This window comes from Tinamus guttatus, unplaced genomic scaffold (assembly GCF_059628265.1).
Source record: "Tinamus guttatus ecotype Peru unplaced genomic scaffold, ASM5962826v1 Tinamus_guttatus_pri_ptg000098l, whole genome shotgun sequence".
NCBI classification, from domain to species: Eukaryota; Metazoa; Chordata; class Aves; order Tinamiformes; family Tinamidae; genus Tinamus; species Tinamus guttatus.
Genome location: NW_028288632.1, coordinates 1,019,820 through 1,038,703, shown reverse-complemented (window position 1 = coordinate 1,038,703; position 18,884 = coordinate 1,019,820). Strand labels below are relative to the sequence as shown.

Here is an 18,884-nt window from a genome sequence, read left to right as displayed (position 1 = left end):
AAAGCGACTGAAGGTTGCAGGAAGACAAGAAAGTTAAGCGAAAAGCGATTGTTGTAGGCCTCTGCAGGGCTGTACGTGAAGGCAAGAGTAGCCACCTATGTGTGTGTGTGTATATATATAAACTATGGAGAAAACTTTGGGGACTCAGTATTCAAACAAAAACATGTTTATTTACAGACAAAGGAGAAAACATAGTTATCATATCAAATTCTGATATATTTACACAATCCAGAGAGTGGACAGGCAAGGGAATGTGGTGAGGAGGGTTGGGGTTAAGGAAGAAGGTTTTTCTGTTGAATCACTGACAAGCTGGAAGGAGCCAAAATGCCAGACTTCTCTGCAAGATGAGCCTTTAAGGAACCAGAACACTACCAGGCTAAACTCCAATGCACAGCAATGTGTAGAGATGTAGCTCCTGGGAAGCTCTTCCTAACAGAACAGCAGAGGTGCTGTTGCAGCAGGGCGGGTGCAGATGCAGCAGAGGGGAGTCTGGTCGCCACTGCTCACAGAGAAAGGGAAAGACGGGAGGTGACTTTTTTTTTTCCTGTTAATGAGTGCTGAAGGGGGTAGGGAGAGACTTAGCTGGCCTGTCCAAGCAGGGGACAGAGAGGGCAGTCAGCTGAGCTGGAAAGCAGCATGGTTCATAGCACTGAACTATTGCGTCGCAGAACCAGAAAAGGTCTAGTTCCAGTCCACAAGAAAGGGATATAAGAGACCAGCCTGGTCATGAGCTCTAGTCCTGTATCCCAGGTTCAAACCTCTGAAAGGGGCTACCTGCAACTTATGCCTATTTTTTTTTTAGTGAGCCTTTCAGCTTCTTCTCTGAGGAGCGCTGTTTCTTCACCTTCTCTTCCTTCTTCCCCAAGTTCTCATAAACCGTTGACTCCTCTTTCTGCCTGTAAGACCAAGTAAGAAAGTGAAGAGGAAGAAGATGCTTGCTGAGCCCACAGGCAGACCACAACAGAAAGTCTGCTTGCGGGCAGTTCTTACTTAGAGGATTTTCGCATGGCCTTGGCGTGTGTGTTCCTCACAGCAGGCGGGTAGGCGATGTTGCCATACTCAGACTCGTTTGGCTTCCCTTTCTGAGACTGCAGGAGAGAAAAGTCAAGCTGAGGAGAGTGAGGTCTAGGAGGAGCAGGAAAGATATCATGGAAGAGCTACAGCTCTTACCAGTGCATCATTCTGGATGTGGGTGGGCTGCTGAAGCCTCTTGGTGCACTCCACCCACTGCTGTCACAGAGGGAAGCTAGTGCCACCTGGATGGTGGGGCTACTCATTTCTGGAGGCACTGGCACACCTGATAGTGCTTTGTGTCAGCTAAAGAATATTAAACAGCAGCTGGCGGATGCTGCCAGAGGCTACAGCGAGAGCTAAAACATGCCACTTAATGGTCATGAGGAGATAAGATTTCCTACACTTTCCACAAGGGTTTGGGAAGCAGCTACAAAACCAGGGTGGGAAAGACAAACAGGGAAGGAGAGGGCAAAGTCTATGCCTGTCTTCGATTCTGCTTCTAACTAACCAGTAGTTAGTGGAGAAGTTACACAGAACATGGTTGAAATAACTGCATTAAAACCTATTGCTCTGTTTCTTGGCTCAGAAGGGGTTGGAGCTACCAACATTTCCCACTGAACTTTAAATGATGGGAATGGGATTCATATCTCAGTGTGCCACTACAGTCTCTGCAGGTCCCAATGATCGCTTGAGGCTTAGGAAATAGAGCACCTGGGCTCATGGCCAGTACCATGCAGAGCAAAGATGCACAGGGTGGAAATGTAGAGTCTGTTTTCTCACCTGGATGACTTCCAGCTTTTTCTTGGTGGTTTCTATGAACTGGCAAATGGCCATGTAGATGAACTTGTATTGGGCCTCTGTCTGCACCATCCCGGAGCGCTGGGCCCTCACCATCTGGATGGTCTTCTGGATATCAATGTCACAGTCCAGTCCTAGCAAGGGCACCACAAATGCTTACAGACATCTTCCATTGTCCCACTCTCTATCAAAAGCAAGCACAGAGGAGCGCAGCTGGGAGCTTTCTGCCACCCTTCATGCTCTTTATAGGAGTTCTCTCATCCCTCCTTCCTGCTCAGCAACTTTCAAATCTGGCGCTGGCTGAAGAACCCAACCTCAGACAAGGCTAAGGCTACAGTGGATGAGAGCTGGATGTAGCTCATATATCCAGCAGGGCAGGATCTCTCCCACTGATATTCGATGTGGGACTTAAGAGCACAACCCTCCTGGGTAGGTCAGAACATTTTAGGCCACTGCAGAGTCCTCTTACCCTTGGTGGAGATTGTTTCCACTATCATATCGATGACGATGATAGTCCCAGTGCGGCCAATCCCAGCACTGCAAGGAAAGGACAAGCCGTGGTCAGAGTTGCCTACACTATGGTATCTACACTCATGCAGCTAGGCATGAATCAGGGCCCTGAAGCAAAATGCAGCTGCTTCTGGGAAGGAGGCAGCACTTATAACAGTAATTTAGCAATGCCACACAAGAGTCAGGGAAGCAACAGGCATCATTCATTTGGGGGTTGTCAAGGAGGCAAAAGGAAGTACCAGGGCTGGTGCATTCTTCACTCACAAGTCCTGGGGAAAGACTCATGCAACACGACAGAGACCTTCCCTGCCCCCCCAGATAGGAGGGATGGAGAAGGCTTCAATCCCAGCCTTTGTACCCACCTGCAGTGTACCAGAATGGGCCCGGCACAGGGGATGCTCTCCTGCTTCTGGTTGATTTGATCAAGGAAGCTCAGCACTCCTCCCGGCTCACTGGGGACGCCATGGTCAGGCCAACTCAGGTACTGGTAGTGCCAGATCTGACGCATAGACTCACCCTGACAATAGCAGAACATCTCACTGGCAAAGCTGCAGGCAGTTCCGCCCTGGCCAGGCCAGGCCTCACCTCTGTCCTAGGAGAGGTGGATCTGAAGCCAAAGAGGGTCTCTGGATCCTGTTCACTCCTTGGCCCTTCTGCCAACTGACCAACCCAAACCAGGTGAACAGTGACCACAGGAGTGATACGGCAGCAGGAGCACGACAGCACTCAGCAATGCCCAGCCTTACACATACAGCCACCATTAGGCCCGTAGGTACCGTGACAAGCCCTGACTTGGGAAACTCACGTCATTTTTTGGCCACACACAGAGCTGCCGCAGTTTGTACTCCAACGCATCATGCTCCCCAGCATTCTGCACAAGGTAGGGACCATACTCCTTTGTGTTGCCCACCTCTGGCCAGTAGGGCACACATTTGTTCTGTGTGGACAAAGGAGAGAGGCAGAGTAAGGATGGACAGAAGGGGGGAAAGAGAGAAAGAGGAGAGGAAGAAAGAGGTTGAAGGATATAAGAGGGCAGGCTGAAGACTCCTGCTACTCACCCGTCCTTTTTCTACTTCCCGTGTGGTCATCACAATAATGCGTGTATTTTCCTGCCACACCATCTGCCAGAAGTCATTAACTGTGGCATCCAGGCAACCCTGGCTGGCAATGTAGGTCTTAGTGCACTCATCAGGGCTGATAAGGTTGTTCTGTGGGTGGATGGAGAAGATCAGGAGGGCTGCATGGAGCAGGCAACCCCCTTCCTGTAATTCAGATATTCAGCCATCTTTCCAGAGTCTCACCTTGACATAGTTGGCATTGATATAGTCAGATCCAGGGATATTTGGATCTCTTCCTTGGAGGATGACTCTGGAGTGATCAACTGGAGTTGCAGTGAAAAATAGCATCAGAACAATGAGATATTCTGTGCTCAGCTCTGTGGAGCTCCTTCTCTGCCCTATACCACCTCATTCATGTTACGCAGTGTATGCATCCTGCCATATATTTTCATCTCTCCTCCTCTGGGGGTCAGTCCAATCTCAGGCATCTCTCTCTCCCTCTATGCATAGTATGAGCAAATAAATCTGATGCATTCTTCCCTCCCTCCCTTGAGGGCCTGGAAAGGCTGTGACTTCCCTAATCAGCTCCTAAATCCCCAATGCTGCACACTTTGTGTCCTGTCCCCACTCCGCAGCATAGGGCAGGCTGAGGTAGGATCAGAGGTAACTTATGCAGTTCTTCATTGCATCTCTATCTCTAGTTGCCTTGAGGTTTTTTGTTTGTTTTTCTTTTTATTTTTAACAGTGGAGAAACAAGACTCACAGGGCAAGATATTCTTGTACCGGTTCTTGCTCTTGTTCTCAGGTCTCTGACCCTCATGACGGTCGTACAGGTGCTTGGCTTCCTGTTTTTGCAAGCTCTGGGAGCAGAACAGAGAATAATTATGACGAGGCCACAATTTGTTACATGGGAGATGGGGACCTAGAGGAACAGTGGCAACTCTGAGGATACATGGACTTACTTCTAGGGGAGAAGAGAATTGAAGAGTAAATCTGGATTAGAAAAGTGCAAGGTTCATGGCCTGACCCCTGGTGACTGTCTCGCCCACCCACATTTCTACCCCAGTGGGTTCACTTAAAGGTTATGCTAGCACCCTACAGGAACAGGATCCAAACATTTTCTTTCAGAGATAGATTGACGAGAATTGACAAGACCGCCTGAGCAGTTTGCATCCAGGAACAAATTACAGATGGAGAAGAAATGGTGAGCAGGAACTTCCCAAAAAGCCACATGACCACTCTCTGCCACAGTTGCTTACATCAAATTCCTCCCAGAATCCAGCTTTGGACGATTCCTCAGCCAGACTCTTCTTGTTCAGCTCCTGCACTCTGTTCTCAATGTCAGCAGCATTCACCCTAGTAGCGTAGTAGGGCTGGGAAAAGACAATGGGTTGTCATGAGTGAGGGATGCTGCTGAAAAACCAATTCTCCTCTGTGTGCTCTGCAGGAAAGGAGGAGAGGGACAGAAAACAGAAACAAACAGCAAGGGGATCCTTTTGAAGGATCTCTGAGATGAGGAAACAAGATTTACCTGCTTCAGGTACACAAAGGAGCCAGAAACTTCCTCGATCCCAGTCTTCTTGAAGTGCTCCACCAGTTCCGCCAAACTGTCAAACACTTCAGCACCTCCAACTGTGTAGCGGCCATTCTAAATAGAGCAATAATGTATTACATCCCCTAACATTCCTACAGTCAAATCTGACCTTGCTTAGGGAAAAGTAAACTGGAGTGCAAAGCCCCAGCACCTCTCTGCCATCTGGAAGAGCATTTTCTCTGTCAAGGAGGTCAAACAGTTGATTGCCCTGAGAACATTAAGTTCATAAAATGGTGAACTGATTCCTCTTTTCCTCAGTGCACAGAAACCCAGAGACAACTTTTTGCCCTCAGCTCTCATTTAAACTCAATTGCTTTATGTCCCTGAAATTCTCATCCACTCTCTGCATTATTCCACAGGAAAGAGATAGGATAACTGATGACAGATGGGTTGGTAACATCTTCCAGACTAGGTCTGGAGATCTTGCATGTGTCTCTCTTCCTTCGAAAGTTTTTAACTTCTTCATCTCTTTCACAAGCTCATCACTAGACTACGAATCCTTCTCTCTCCTTCACAGATTCCTTGTGCTGGAGTTCTCAGACACACCTATCCTTGTTTCCTCCTGTGTTTAAGCACCCAGCATTGCCCAAGGTCACCGTATCCTATGCAAGGACTTAAGGAACCCGCAGGGCGACGACCCTACTTCAATTGGACAGACACTCTTGGCAGTAATCAAGCTGACCATGCCCACACTTTTGGGGACATGGTCAGCAGAGGTAGGCAGAGGCCTCTTCCACTCACTTTCCTTTTGGTCTTCTACCACTCTCACCTCACACATGATCTTGATGTGGGTGACTTTGAGCCGAGGCCCAGAGCCACTGGTTGCCCCAGCTGGTGCAGCATCCGACCCAGGTTTAGGCTGGTCAGTCAGAACAGACAGGACAAAATCCCCAGGTTTGCTGAGACTCTCCCGCACCAAGAAGGTCCAAGGGGTGGCCTTGGCCTGGAGCAGCGATTCAGCTGCAGAGCCAGACAGATGTCCATGATACCACCTACAAAAAACAAGAGGAGGTCAGAAGAGAGGTGGAGATGCAAATAGGTGGATGCCCTTGAGCTGAGGAGAGGCAGCAACATTTGAGGAAGAGAAGGAAAAAGAGAGAGTGATAGAGAGACCAACAGAGAGAGAAAGAAAAGAAAAGCAAGTGAAGAGCAGGATCTTCGGAAAGGCAGGAGAGAAAGAAGCGGACTGTGACAGCAGGAAAAAGAAAAGGCAGGGGATGAGATGAAGCTGGAACAGACTGACACACCAAAGGGCTGTGCTGTCATTCAGAGTGTCTGTGACAGGGTGGAGAGGTGGGCAGAGAGGAACCTCATGAAATTCAACAGACACAAGTGCAGGCTCCTGCACCTGTGAAGGATTCACAAACTCCATGCACCAGTACAGGCTAAGGGGAAAGCAGGTCTGCAGAGAAGGACCTGGGTGTCTAGGTGGGTAACAAGTTACCAATGAGCCAGCGATGTGACTTTGTGGCCAAGTGGTATTTGGTTGTGTGATACACAAACCCACAGGTAAGCAACGCTTCCTGCCTTGAGATTCAACTGGGGGAGGGCTGCCTGTGGCATTTAGTATCTCCCAGGATGGGCAGACTCCAGCCGTACTGTTGCAGGGTGCTTTCAAAACTCAGACACTAAGGAAACAAAAATAAATGCCCAGTGAGTCAGAAACTCTCCCATCTGATTTAGCAGCACCGAAATTGCTGTGTTGAGCTCATATGCATCAAAGCAAGATCCTAGGAAAATATACTTTTCTTAGGCGTCTAGCAATGATCCCTCTCTCTGAAATCCAGTCACCCCTCACCCTTAACCAATATCCTTTTTAATCAAAGGGCAATTCCTTTGATTTGATGGATTACTGAAAACATATCACACTGTGGCAATCGGCTGGCCTTGAGGGTGGAGACCACTAGCTACCTGGAGCCCATGTTGTGCTCCTGGTATTTTTTACTGTTGCTGATCCACGTGCACACTGCACGGACCCAGTAAGCAGCTCCAGTTGCGCTCTCACCACAAAGCAGGGAGTGTCCCCATATGACCAAGAATCCTCCATGACTGGCCCCAGTGAGCAGAGGGACACAAGCTTGGTGCAAATGGCACAGCTACCGCCAAACCCTTTCTCACCTACAAGCATCTCTGGGATGCTCATGCCTGCCTGGTGGGTTCTGCCCCACTGCAGGATGCGTGTGGAAGGGAGGGTCAACATAGGCAGGCTGAGAGATGGGACAATCCTGTCCTCTCCTCCTACCCTAGGGCTCTTGGCACCCCAAATCCAAATGTGTATCTCTGTAAAGATCCTTCACTTCCTCACGCCTATTGCAAGCTCCAGAGCCTCTTTGGAACATATCAGAGAGGACTAGGAGTGCTTCTGAGCCACCAGTTGGAGAAGCAGCAGAGACAAACTGCCGTAAGTTGGGAGCCATGAAATGTTCTAGGCACTGGGGTTGCTCTGAATCATCCCACTCCCCCTGGTACCCATTTGCCAGTGGAGATTTTACTAGGTCTGGACGCATCCCTGCTCAGGTGTCACCACAGCCCTGGTGCTTCAGTCTCATTCCCTTCACTCCTTCCAAGCTCAATGGCAGGGAGCAGATTTGGGCTCTTCTCTTCCAGGAAAGGTCGGGTTTACCTCAAGGAAGCCCTCCTGAGACCTCGCTGTCTCCACCTGGAGCCATGAATCAGGCACTGCACTCGGAGGCCACTGCAGTGAAGCTGTCACACCAGCCAGAGGCTGAGCTTACTGTGGCTCTGTGCTGCTTCCACAAAGGTCCCTGGGCAGCTGGAGTCACAGCCACTTGGGGTGTCTCCCACTGATAAACAGTATTTCAAAAGCAGGTAGCTGTTTCATCAGACTGTCTTGAAACACCTCTCCCTGCTTGTGCTCACTTCAGGTACTGCGATAAGGGCCAGACATGGTCCAAACAGCACTGTACCCTCTGCACTCAAGGCTGCCTTGATGCTTAGTAGGGAAATCAGCAGAGCAGAGCCACAGGAAGGAGCTTGCTGCTCACAGAGAAGCTAATGATGGGTCCTGGGATGGTATTGCTGATGCCTGTTGTAAACTTCATGTGGTTACAGTTACTTTGCTCTCCATTCCCCAGAATTAAAACCTAGCTCAGGAAGCAGTCATGGCAGCAGCTGGGGCTTCATGCCTTCTCTGAACACACACAACTCCCGCATCTGGCCGAAGCGACGCATTTCTCCATACATCATCTCAGGAGTCATTTCAAGAACAAGATGCGGCAGAGAGCTGTTGTGTCTTGGCTAGTAGTGCCCTGCTTTAGTTTCATTTGATCCTTGCCCCATACACTGCAAGAAATAGCTGGCGACTTGTGCTGCAGGGTAATTATTAATTTCCGCTCACCTGATCTGCTTCCCAAAGAGGCCCCAGCCACTACTGTCAATGCACAGGATGCCTCCTGGGAAATGGTGGATTTCCCCTCCTGCTCAAAGAAGAGGTCTCTGGGCTCCCCCTTTTGCAGATAGGAAGGAGTTAATGGGTCCTGTCCCCTCCCCCTCCCCCAGTGGAGCCCAGCTCTTCAAAACCACGTGATGGAAAATCTCTTGGGGAGAGAGTGAGAGGAGCTTTCGTAAGAGCTGGAGGGAGGGGGAGAAGTTTCCAACCGCAGGGAGGAAGGGAGGAAACTGCAGGGCCACAACCCAACGGCCTTGACTGGAAAGGATGGCTATGGCGCTGCAGACATTGCACCCTCGCTGCCCTGCATGGTGCCCAGGTGCTTCTCCCATGGCCTCTTGGTCCCTGCCTCCAGGCGCACGGGGTTGACCCGGCTGCTCCGCATGCAACCATTCCCGTTGTCCCAGAGCACAATACAACTGAGCACAGTTGCTCCTCATGCTGCATCAAAGACCCTGAAAGTACAACACAAGGGCAAAACCACCTGATTTGATTTAGGAAGTTGGTGTCAGAGACGTATGCAAAGTGGGGACAGGAAGACTGAGCAAGCCAGGAATAGCAGGGAAACGTGGCCCTCCTCTCAGCTACATGAGTCACCCAGGCCTGGAACAACTGTGGCGATGTGGGGCTGAGGGCTCTCTTACATCTTTTCACTCTTGGGACCACTACAGGCACAGAACTAACGCCGCAACCTTTGCTCTTAGAAGCAGGATATAAATAGCAAAGACAACAAGAAGACAAAAACGCGTAGGGCCCTATTTGGTCTCCTGTGGTGGGAAGGGTATATCCAACTATTCCTGGGGATGCTGCACCTGTGAAAACATAGCAAGGTGTGGGAGGCAGAAGACACTGTTTCCGCAGGGTTGGCCCCTGAGATGATGGCATGGTCACAGGCCATGAAGCACAGAGGTCTCAGCGCAGGCACACTGACTGCTTTGATTTCTCCATACCTCTCTGCAGTGGGGTCAGAGCAGTTGAGCGGGTACCGCAGGTCAATGATAGTTCCATCTTTGTCCTGCAATGAGCCCTGTTGCTGTGTATAGTACTCCACCAGCTCCGACAAGGTGGCAAACTTCTCCCCTCCATACAGGTCATAGAAGTCTCCGGTATTCTGGATACGGATGTGGGTTACCTGGTCACCAACCCTGTGAGATGATGCACAAAGAAAGCAGTATAGTGAGGAGACTGGAAAAGAGACTGAAAGCTTGCATTCCCTGCATTATCTCCTGCCATGGAACCAGGGCAAACCAGCTCAGTGAAAGGAGATGACTGGAAAGGGAAGCTCTTGGGACTACTTTAGGGAAGGTCTGGAAGATGCTAGGAAATCCAGACTTTTTACAGCTTGGAAATAACTCAAGAGGAATAAAAATAGGGTGAAGGAAAGGCCAGGGTACAGGAGGATTCAAACATTTTGAAAACATAGCCCTCAAAAGACAGAAGTTGGAGTCCAAATTACCCACCGAACCGAAAGAGAAAAGTCCCCCTGATTCTTCCGACTGGGTCTGGCTAGAAAGCTTCCATGGACACCCCGTCCCTTCAGCAAGGCTTCAGCTTCCAGCCCACTTAGGTCACGGTGAAACCACCTAGCAGAGGAGATAAAAACAGAATCAAGTGAAAAAAGTGAAAAACGACAGGCATTATTGTGGAGACTTATATAGAGAGGGAGGGCCAGCATCTCTAGAGGGATCCCATGCCCATAGCGGGAACTGCTAGCAGAAATAAAACTATGAACAGGCATTTATGATACGTGCCCCAGCCCATGAAAGGTTTCCACCGAGATACAGCTGTCGGGATGATCCCCTCTGTTCCGTCCAACATCCCTGGTCCCTCTCCCTACCCACACACCACTCAGTCCCTCTTACCTCACCATTGTGAAGAGAGAGAGGAAAGGGGGCCAACTGGCTACCACCAAAGCAACTCAGCAAACACAGAGGAAAGGTCTCTTTGTGCTGGCGAGAAAAGGGAAGTCGCAGGTCTGTGCTGGAGCGCCCAACGCCAAGCTGTTTCCACGTCTCTTGGGAGCTGGCCATGTATCTCTCCTGGCATCTACTGTTAGTCCATTCAGCCTGTCTCCATCGACCTCACTCTGGTCAAGTCCCTTGTTCTCCTGGCCCTCTGTGCACTGCTGTTGGGCACAGACAAGAGCAACCTAGTGCGCAGCTGGGCAGGCGCAGCTCCAGGAACAGGAAGCGCTCCGAGCCATCGACTCCCCAGCCCCAAGCTGCTTTGCACACACTTCTGCTTCCCATTTTGTGTGTTCCCCCATCCCCCTATCATTTGGGGTATCTGTCTTTTCTCACAGCGGAGCTGACCAGTCAAGTTTTTCTCGAGTCCCAGCCATGCTCACAAAGTTCAGCTCTACAATCCCTTCCTCCCTGAAGGCCCGTAAGGAATATCAGTGTCCTCCATCCTAAAACCAGTCCTTACAGCAGTGCCAAGTAGACCACAGCTGCCTGAGGCCACCCGTGCACCTGCACGGGCTAAGGCACGCAGCACATGCCAGCCTATATTCGCAGTGAAACCTTCTGGTTTTCTAGCACCCATGCAGCCACACAGCTTAAGTTCTCTTGGGCTGCCCTCAGCTCCTGAGCTGACACCTCCATGCTCCAGCTCACCTTTGAGCAAGTCACGCAGCCTCCCTCTGCGCAGGCAAACACCCTGTGTGCTCCACGCAGCCATGGAGGGAGGCTGTGCAAGGCTAGAACGCACCTGCTGACTTTGAGGTAGCCTGCAGATAGCAGGAAAGAAAACTGACAGTTTACACACCATGACTGTCTTTTCTCTTAGCACTGGTTTTAAGGACTGCAGTTATTGTCAGAGACTCATGGGGAGGGCAGTCTGCCTGGTAAAGGAGCTGGACTCTTCCCTGGGACTGTACTGCAGCTGCTCTGCGCGGTAGCGGGCACGCTGGGGCAGCAGGAGCAGGGAGAGAGTCGCTGATTTCAAATATAAGCATGCCACCAGACTGGGAAATCCTGCACAGCAGCTGACTGACTGCTAGTAATGGCCAAAACATAACTTGTGGCCAAGGGAGATATTGAAACTAACAGCAAAGGGAAGTACAGGAGAGAATAGGAAGCCAAGCTTTATTGCTAGAAAGACAATGTAGGCACCTACACCAACTTCGTTTTTTAGTGCTTCCAGTTTCACATAGATTATCAGCAGGGACTTTGCATTGCACAAGGAATTTAAGAAGCCCTTCCTGAGGAAAAGTTACTCAAAAATGATCTCCAAATGAGGAAGAACTTCCTTACTGTGAGGGTGACAAAGCACTCAAACAGGCTGCCCAGAGAGGCTGTGGAGTCTCCTTCTCTGGAGATCTTCAGCACCCACTTGGATGCCACCCTGTGCCACGTGCTCTGGGTGTCCCTGCTGGAGCAGGGGGGTTGGCCTGGATGATCTCTAGAAGTCCCTTCCAACCTCAACCGTTCGGTGATTCTGTGACATGGTAAATCGTAGGGTTCCTGCAATACAGACCTAAAGCTTAGGAAACTTCAAAGGCACAGAGAATTTGTGGCCCTGGGGAATCTTTACACGTGCGCGCACACACACACACACAAAAGGGCTGCACCTAAAACAAATCAGAGCCAGGGTAGTGCTGGCACAAGAAAGCAATGACATTTAGTCATTGAATAGAAATGACAGGAATCAAGCAGATCAAACAAAGCAATGTCGATATTTATTTAAAGACAGCAAATAAACAGGCCAAAGCAGGAGAAGCTCTGGGCAGAAGTCCTAAAAGGGAATATCTGCTATTAAAAAGATACTGCCTTATGTGGGTTGATATGAAGCCATAGCGGACAAAAATAAAACCAAGGCATCCCTACATCTTAAGAACTGAATGAAGTTTAAAATTTGTCCAAGGAAGATAACATTACATGGATACAGAGATCTGGGGAAAGAACAAGGTGCCAAAGAGCCCCAGTCAGGATAGAAAGGCTAAATTAGAATAAACTCATGTAATTCAGTATTCTCCAGATGAGCAAACCCCTTGGAGCAGTGTAGTCCACAAGGTAGTATCTGTGTGGATACAAATCCCAAATCACATAATTTTACAAAGTGATTTTATACCTCTAATTGCTTCCATGTCAAGAAAGGACTAGGTGTACACAGATGGCCCAGATCAAAAGACACCGAGACAGATAATAAAAAACTACCAGTGAAGAGTTCCAGTTGATAAACTGGGCAAATATCACAGAGCTTGGTGTCTTTGATGTTCTTCGCCCTGAAGCCTGTAGCATGCAACAGCAGGCTGTAATTGAGCTGCTAAAATACCTTCTTAATAAAAGTAACGGGGCAAGAGATTTCAGCATCAAAGAGACTATTCTTACGGTGTAGTTTGGCCTTCAGTACCTCATCTTATAAATCCTTTGTGGAGCACAGGCATCATTTTAGAAAAGAGGAAAAATGAAGTAGCCAGTTAAAAGATTCTCATGTATGGACTGCTGAAAAAAAAATAAATAAAAAGGCACTGCCAAAGTGGAGAAAGTCCAGTGGCCAGGCACACGAAGATAGACTGAGGGAGCTGGTTTTGTTCAGCCTGGAGAAGGCTGAGGAGGAATTTCCTAGCAGTCTGACATTACCTAAAAGAGTAACAGGAAGGGAGGAGAGGTTAGCAACAGCTAAGCCAGCTCCTTTTCAGGGGGACACAGTGGAGGGACAAGAGGCAACAGGCATAATTTGGAAGGGAAATTCTGATCAGATAAAGGAAAAAACTCCACGCATTCACCTGTGCCCAAGAGTAGTTGGGCAATGGCATAGGTGCTCAGGGAGGCTGGGCAATCTCTTGGAGATGCTCAGGACACATTTGGACAAGGTCCTCATTTAATTGGTGGTTGGTCGTTGAACCCATAAGGTATTTAGCATCCTTTGACAAAGATTTCCACTGCTGAACTACAGAAAACCTGAAACTCCTGTTTCTAACCTGTTTCTTGTCCATTTTTATTAACTGATTTTTTTTCCCGTAATGAAAGAAAAAGCAATGACTCCAAATAAGGAAGAACTTCTTTGCTGTCAGGGTGACAGAGCCCTCGAACAGGCTGCCCAGAGAGGTTGTGGAGTCTCCTTCTCTGGAGATCTTCAACACCCGCCTGGATGCCACCCTGTGCCACGTGTCCTCGGTGTCCCTGCTTGAGCAGGAGGGTTGCACTGGATGATCTCCAGAGGTCCCAACTTCAACCACTCTGTGAGTCTGTGACTGATTCCTCTGGCTCCCATTCAACCCCTCCAAGCCACTCATGAATTTGTAGACCTGTAACTTCTCTATCCTTCCTTAGCTCTTCTTCAGGCTAAAGACTCCAACCGTGTTTAGATGTTCTCTGTACAGAGCTATTCTACACCTATAATTCTCTTTGTTGTCCTTCTCTGAGTCTTTTCCATCTCTGCTACATCATTCTGGAGAAAAGGACAAAGCCAGGGCCCAGAACTGCGTGCCGTATTCAAGATGTTGGTGAGAGGTGGGCATATACAAAGACAAAACTCTGATTTCTGCTCATTTGTTCACATTAGCATTAAGTTAAAATTTTCATGCACTCTTGTATTATGAGATCACAATTTTACTTCAGAAAGGTTAAGGTAATTTCAGAGTTTACTGTTTTATATGTGAAGTTTGAATTATTTTATCCGTGAACATTACTTCACATATATCTATTATGAATTCCATCTGCTGTTCTATGGCTTGTTCATTCTCTACCATAATTTCTTTCTGCAGTTATTCACAGGTGAATTCCAATCCATTATCCCAAATATCTCTCTACAATCAGCTAATTTTCTCACCCTTCTTTTCCAGGTCATTTGGGAATATACTGAACAGCACATAGCTTGGCTTTTGCTCTAGTGATCTGACTACTGCTGATTACTCTTTGCTGTGAAAACTGGATGTGTATATCCATCTTCTGTTTCTTATTTTTCATGAATTCTTTACCAAAGAAAAAAAACTCCTTCTCTCTCATGGCACGGCTTTAATTCTCTTTAAAAACAAGTCTTTGATGAGGGGGAAGCCTGTCAAATCCAAACAAGCTGCCAGCTGTCCCTTATCCACAAGTATGCCAGGTCCCTCAGAGAACTCCTCACAACAGGATTTCCTTTATAAAGGTAGATACCAACTCCTTCTTTAATGTCATATTCATTCCTTTCCCTATTATAGTATCCAATCTCTTGCTCATTATAGACATCAATTTTATTGGTCTGTGGTTCTTATTTGAACTCTTTAAATAAAAATCAGCACTGCATTTGCCACCCTGCAGCTTCGTGCACCAAGGTAAGGTGGAGGCAGGAGGCTGCAGCTCCACACAGCAGCTCAACTGCAACTTTCTTGCCCGTGTCAAAGATGTCACCTGCTCTGCATGGATGGGCCGATGGACACTCTTCCTGGCAGGCCACAGGCCAATGCTGAACCATGGTGACTGCCCACGCAGAGCCTAACTGTAGATTAATGCTGCTGCTAATACCGTTGCTTTACGCCATGTCACTGCAGTGCCAACAACAGAGCACCCATTTGGATTGACAGTGAAGAGTGCGTGTCTTCTCAGTTAGGGCCCTAAGACAGTATCAAGAAATAATCAGGCTTAACTTGCTACCTGATCTCTCTGTACAAGGAAAAATATGTTTTGAGATATTTCTGCAGAAGCAGAAAATAGTTGTATTGGACTGGTCATGACAAACACTTCTCTTTTTCCAAAGCGAGGAGGAGATGGAACATCAACAACAATCTTAGCACACTATGAACGCAGTCCTCCAGCTATCCCGTAGCGCCTAGCACAAGGTGTTCTCCCCCCCCAACCCCGATTCCTACTTCCAATATTTTTATTTTTCTCACCAACAACCCTGTTCTGTACTTTTCACTAGCATACACAACACTCACCCACAGGATGGCATCAGGGTCTTGACTGACAGATCCCCACTGATAGGGAACTAACAGCAGAGGGTGGAGGGAGTACCACAGTCCTTAACCAGAGGGTCCAACTGAAAAATAAAAAAAAAATACTGGAAGCATCAACACAATAATATCTGAAATGGACTTGCAAGAGAGATCAAGTAACTTGACAGAGCAAGGGGTGGACTCCTGCCCTAGGAACACGGCTGGATGCTCAAGCCAGCTCTGGAAGGAGCAGCTGCCCGTGCCCAGGTTCTGCTGCAAGTCCTGTGACTCACCTGCACCTGATCCATGCAGGCAAAGCTCTCACCTCGGCCTGCTGCTGGGGTGGGCAGAGGAAAACGTAGCTCCAGGTCAGGCAAAGAGCAGGCTTCAAGCAAAGGGTTTAATTTTCCCCATTTGCAAAACACTTCCTGGGCTGTAGTTAATAAATAATTAGAAGGGTGGGGGAAGGCCAAGCCCAGTCTGGGAGAGGTAGATGGAGACGGAAGAGACGGACTGCTCTTCCTGCCTTTTATGCACTGAGCTCACGCCCTTGTTGGCTACATTCCGCAGCAGCTCCCAGCCGAATGACAGTGAAAGCAAAAGCAAACACAGCTCTCGCACCTGGCACCCGTTCCCTGCTCTGCCTCACCCTTCCCAACCCTGTCAGCACTTACGCGGGCAAGAGGAACACACAAGCTGCACGACCATCGCCAGTCAGAGGTACCCGGTGCCCCCTTACTTAAGTCAGAAACACGAAGCTTCACGCTTGAAAGGCGCTGCTGCCCATCATCTGTTTATCCTTTTGAGTTTGGCAAGCACGGGATGCAGTTTTACATTCTGTTGTTCTAACCCAGGCTGCAGCAAAAAGGGGCAAGACTCTCCTTCACCAGGCCAGTCCCTGCTACACATTTCTGCAGCCTTTGCGATGAGGCCTACCCCAGGTTTGATCACATGTTTAGCTGGAAAAAAGGAGTGCAGCTGCACAAGCTGGTGTTAGGAGTGTACAGCGGGGAACAAAACACTCTGGCTGGTGGCCAGACTCTTCACTTCTGTCACTTGCCGGAGAGTTCCTTAAGGTAATAATTTGTCTTTATGAACCTGCCACCTAGTACATTTCAAGTATCTCCTTTCTATGTGCTTGTTTAGATACAGGTCAGGACCCAATACCATGGAGAAAAAAACAAAATGGCAGCATTGTTCTAATATTAGCTACTGTGGTTTCACACAAAGGCCTGCATGAGCAAGCATCTTCTTTTCCGGGATTCATGCATATAGTCTTTCTCAAATCATTAGCACATTTTTTGGCTTTTTTAAAAACAAACAAACAAAAAAACAAACAAACAAACAAACAAAAAAAGCAAACAAACAAACACAGGCTGAACACAGCTGCAATTGCCTCTGCAGGGATACTTCCTTCCAGAGCTCTCCTAGGCCCAGGTTTGTTCAGAAAGCACGAGGGTCGTTTTCCAGGTACTTTTTTATTCACAAGCGGGCACACAAACACGCACAAAGCAGCTGCCTCCTCCCGCAGCAGCGTCTCCCCAGTTCAGGCCAGCCCCGAGGCGCGGGCAGCTGCCGGCTGCAGAGCACGGAGAGCGAAGGCAGCGCCACAGCGCTGGGTGCGAGCAGCCTCCGCTCTCATGAAGTCGCCACTCCGCCGGTCCCGGCGGCGTGCGGGGGCAGCGCCATCGGGGGCAGGAACATGGCTTTGAGCTTCCCCGACATGCTGGCGATCTCCGGGTCTTGCGACTCATACGATTTGATCAGCCGGGCGAACTTGAGCACCCCTGCAAGGAAGCGGGCGGAGAAGGCGCCTGAGCCGCGGCGCCCCCCGGCGGCAGGAGGGGAGCGGTGGCACGGGGCTCGCCCCGCCCGGCCCCACGGGGCCACCCACCTTCCCCGTCGTTGCTGAAGCCGTAGGTTTTGATCACATCCTGCTGGATCTGAGTGGCCACGGGCAGCAGGAACTGCAGCATCTTGCCCATGTCATTGCAGGCGTTGTCGCGCGCCTCGTCCATGCGCTGCGCGTTTTCCGGAGCGCCGAAGGCCTTGATCACCTCCGCCAGCACCACTGCGGGACATACGCACGGCGCTGCCAGGCCGCCCAACAGATCCCGCGCCCGCCGTGCCGCCCCCTACTCACCTTTGGCCTGCTCGGCGCTCAGCGCGGCGGCCGGGGCCTGCGCGGACGCCGCCATGGGGCGTCGTCCCCCGCACGGCCAGAACGGCACCGCGGCGTGGCCGCCGGCCGGGCCCTACCGCGCACGCGCGCTGCGCTCTACTGTTACACCTTGCAGAAGGGCTCCCCACAAAGCAGGAAGCCTGCTGGACAAATACTAAAAGAGCTGAAATCACTGCAGAGGCGGCGCCCTCGCGGCGGGCCGCCCGTGCTGCACCGTCTCACCGCTGAGGGCGAGGCGCCACTCTCGCTCACCCTCCCCACGCGGCGCCCCGGCGGCCTCCCGAACCGCTGCGAGCCCCCCGCCCCGCGCTAACGGCTGCCATAACGGCCGAGAAGGGCCGTTTGGAGTGTATTTCGGGCCGCATGCAAATGAGGTGCTTCCTATTGGCGGGAACGGAGGGCCGCGCCCCGCCCCTGCGGCCACGGCGGGGTGGGATTGGCTGCGCTGCAGCCGAGCCGAGCCGAGCCGAGCAGGGCCGGGGCGAGCGCGGCCCGGGGCGAGCGCGGCCCGGGGCGGGCTCTGCTCGTGCGGCCTCTGTGCGGGCGCCCTCGGCAGCGTTCATGGTAGGCTCTCGGCCTTCCCACCGCGGCCCTGCCCCGCACTCTCAAAACCCTCCGGGCTCTACAGCGACCTGCCCGCTCCTCGGTCTTTGCGGCCCGGCCTGGGGGCCACTACACCTCTGAAGGCTCCCACAAGCGCTGGGGTCCACCGTGTTTCCAGATTGCTCCCTGGTCCCCATTAAAAAGAAATTAACACAACAGAGTCTGTTTCTGGAAGGGTTTTTTTTTTTTTCATTTTTTTCCTTTTTTTTAAGAGCTTCATATATATATTTATATATATAAATTATTAGAATGTGTGTTGGGGCTTGGGAGTGTGTGGGAAACTTTGGGTGTTTTTCCATAGTTGGGTTGGGTTTTTTTTTTGTTTTGTTTTTTCATGTTTAAGTAAATATATATATGGGGACCAATTGAGATATACAACTGTGAAATCAGACACGCACGCAGGGGTAAGGGAGTCACAAATTGCTACATAAAACTGCCACGTCTAATAGGATGTGCATGAGTTAAAGTACATCAATTAGAATGGGTGAGGTGAAAGGGGCGGCCACCTTTGCAAAGGGAGTACCGGTCTGCGGGTCTCTCGACCGAATGGGTCAGCTCTCCCAGTGGGGTTCAAAGGGGCAGAGGCTTTCGCAGTCACTGAAACAGTTCCGTGGTGCTTTGCACCGCATGGCCCGATCCACTCCCTTGAGGCAAGGGAAAGCACAGCCACCATCTCACAAACAGTCTCATGGTGCTTTGCACCCCAACGGCTAGGCCCAGTCCCTCAGTGATTTACTGGATAGGCAGAAGTGGCCATTTCTGAAGGGGTCCCATCATGTTTGCTTCGTATCTGACAGGATTTTTGGAAATTGGGAAGCCACCCTGGCTTATGAAAAGGTTGCATGTTGCTTTTTTGT

General features: G+C 50.1%; 2 protein-coding genes and 1 non-coding gene across 5 annotated transcripts; all 3 read right to left on the bottom strand.

Moving 5' to 3' along the window:
• Window positions 1-150: 150 nt before the first annotated feature.
• PTPN6 (protein tyrosine phosphatase non-receptor type 6) lies at window positions 151-15,356 on the bottom strand. Of its 3 annotated transcripts, XM_088520743.1 has the most exons (16): window positions 15,246-15,356; window positions 10,246-10,508; window positions 9,844-9,966; window positions 9,334-9,528; window positions 5,744-5,966; window positions 4,912-5,028; window positions 4,640-4,753; window positions 4,144-4,240; window positions 3,624-3,703; window positions 3,381-3,530; window positions 3,128-3,259; window positions 2,685-2,839; window positions 2,282-2,349; window positions 1,795-1,946; window positions 991-1,088; window positions 151-896 (listed from the first exon to the last, which is right to left on the bottom strand). In XM_088520743.1, exons 2-16 carry the CDS (start codon window positions 10,251-10,253, stop codon window positions 788-790), a joined length of 1,821 nt encoding a protein of 606 aa, XP_088376869.1. In that variant the 5' UTR covers window positions 10,254-10,508; window positions 15,246-15,356; the 3' UTR covers window positions 151-787. The 3 variants fall into 3 exon arrangements, with proteins under 3 accessions (XP_088376869.1, XP_010210660.1, XP_010210661.1); XM_010212358.2 differs by lacking the exon at window positions 10,246-10,508; XM_010212359.2 differs by lacking the exon at window positions 15,246-15,356 and having other exon boundaries at window positions 10,246-10,605.
• Window positions 15,357-16,860: 1,504 nt separating this feature from the next.
• On the bottom strand, window positions 16,861-17,449 carry CUNH12orf57 (chromosome unknown C12orf57 homolog). The gene is made up of 3 exons (XM_088520730.1): window positions 17,386-17,449; window positions 17,137-17,313; window positions 16,861-17,029 (listed from the first exon to the last, which is right to left on the bottom strand). Exons 1-3 carry the CDS (start codon window positions 17,438-17,440, stop codon window positions 16,881-16,883), a joined length of 381 nt encoding a protein of 126 aa, XP_088376856.1. The 5' UTR covers window positions 17,441-17,449; the 3' UTR covers window positions 16,861-16,880.
• A 90-nt stretch (window positions 17,450-17,539) lies between these two features.
• LOC148595436 (U7 small nuclear RNA) lies at window positions 17,540-17,599 on the bottom strand. Its single transcript, XR_015913156.1, has one exon. It is a non-coding gene; the product is annotated as a U7 small nuclear RNA (small nuclear RNA).
• Between the last annotated feature and the right edge of the window lie 1,285 nt (window positions 17,600-18,884).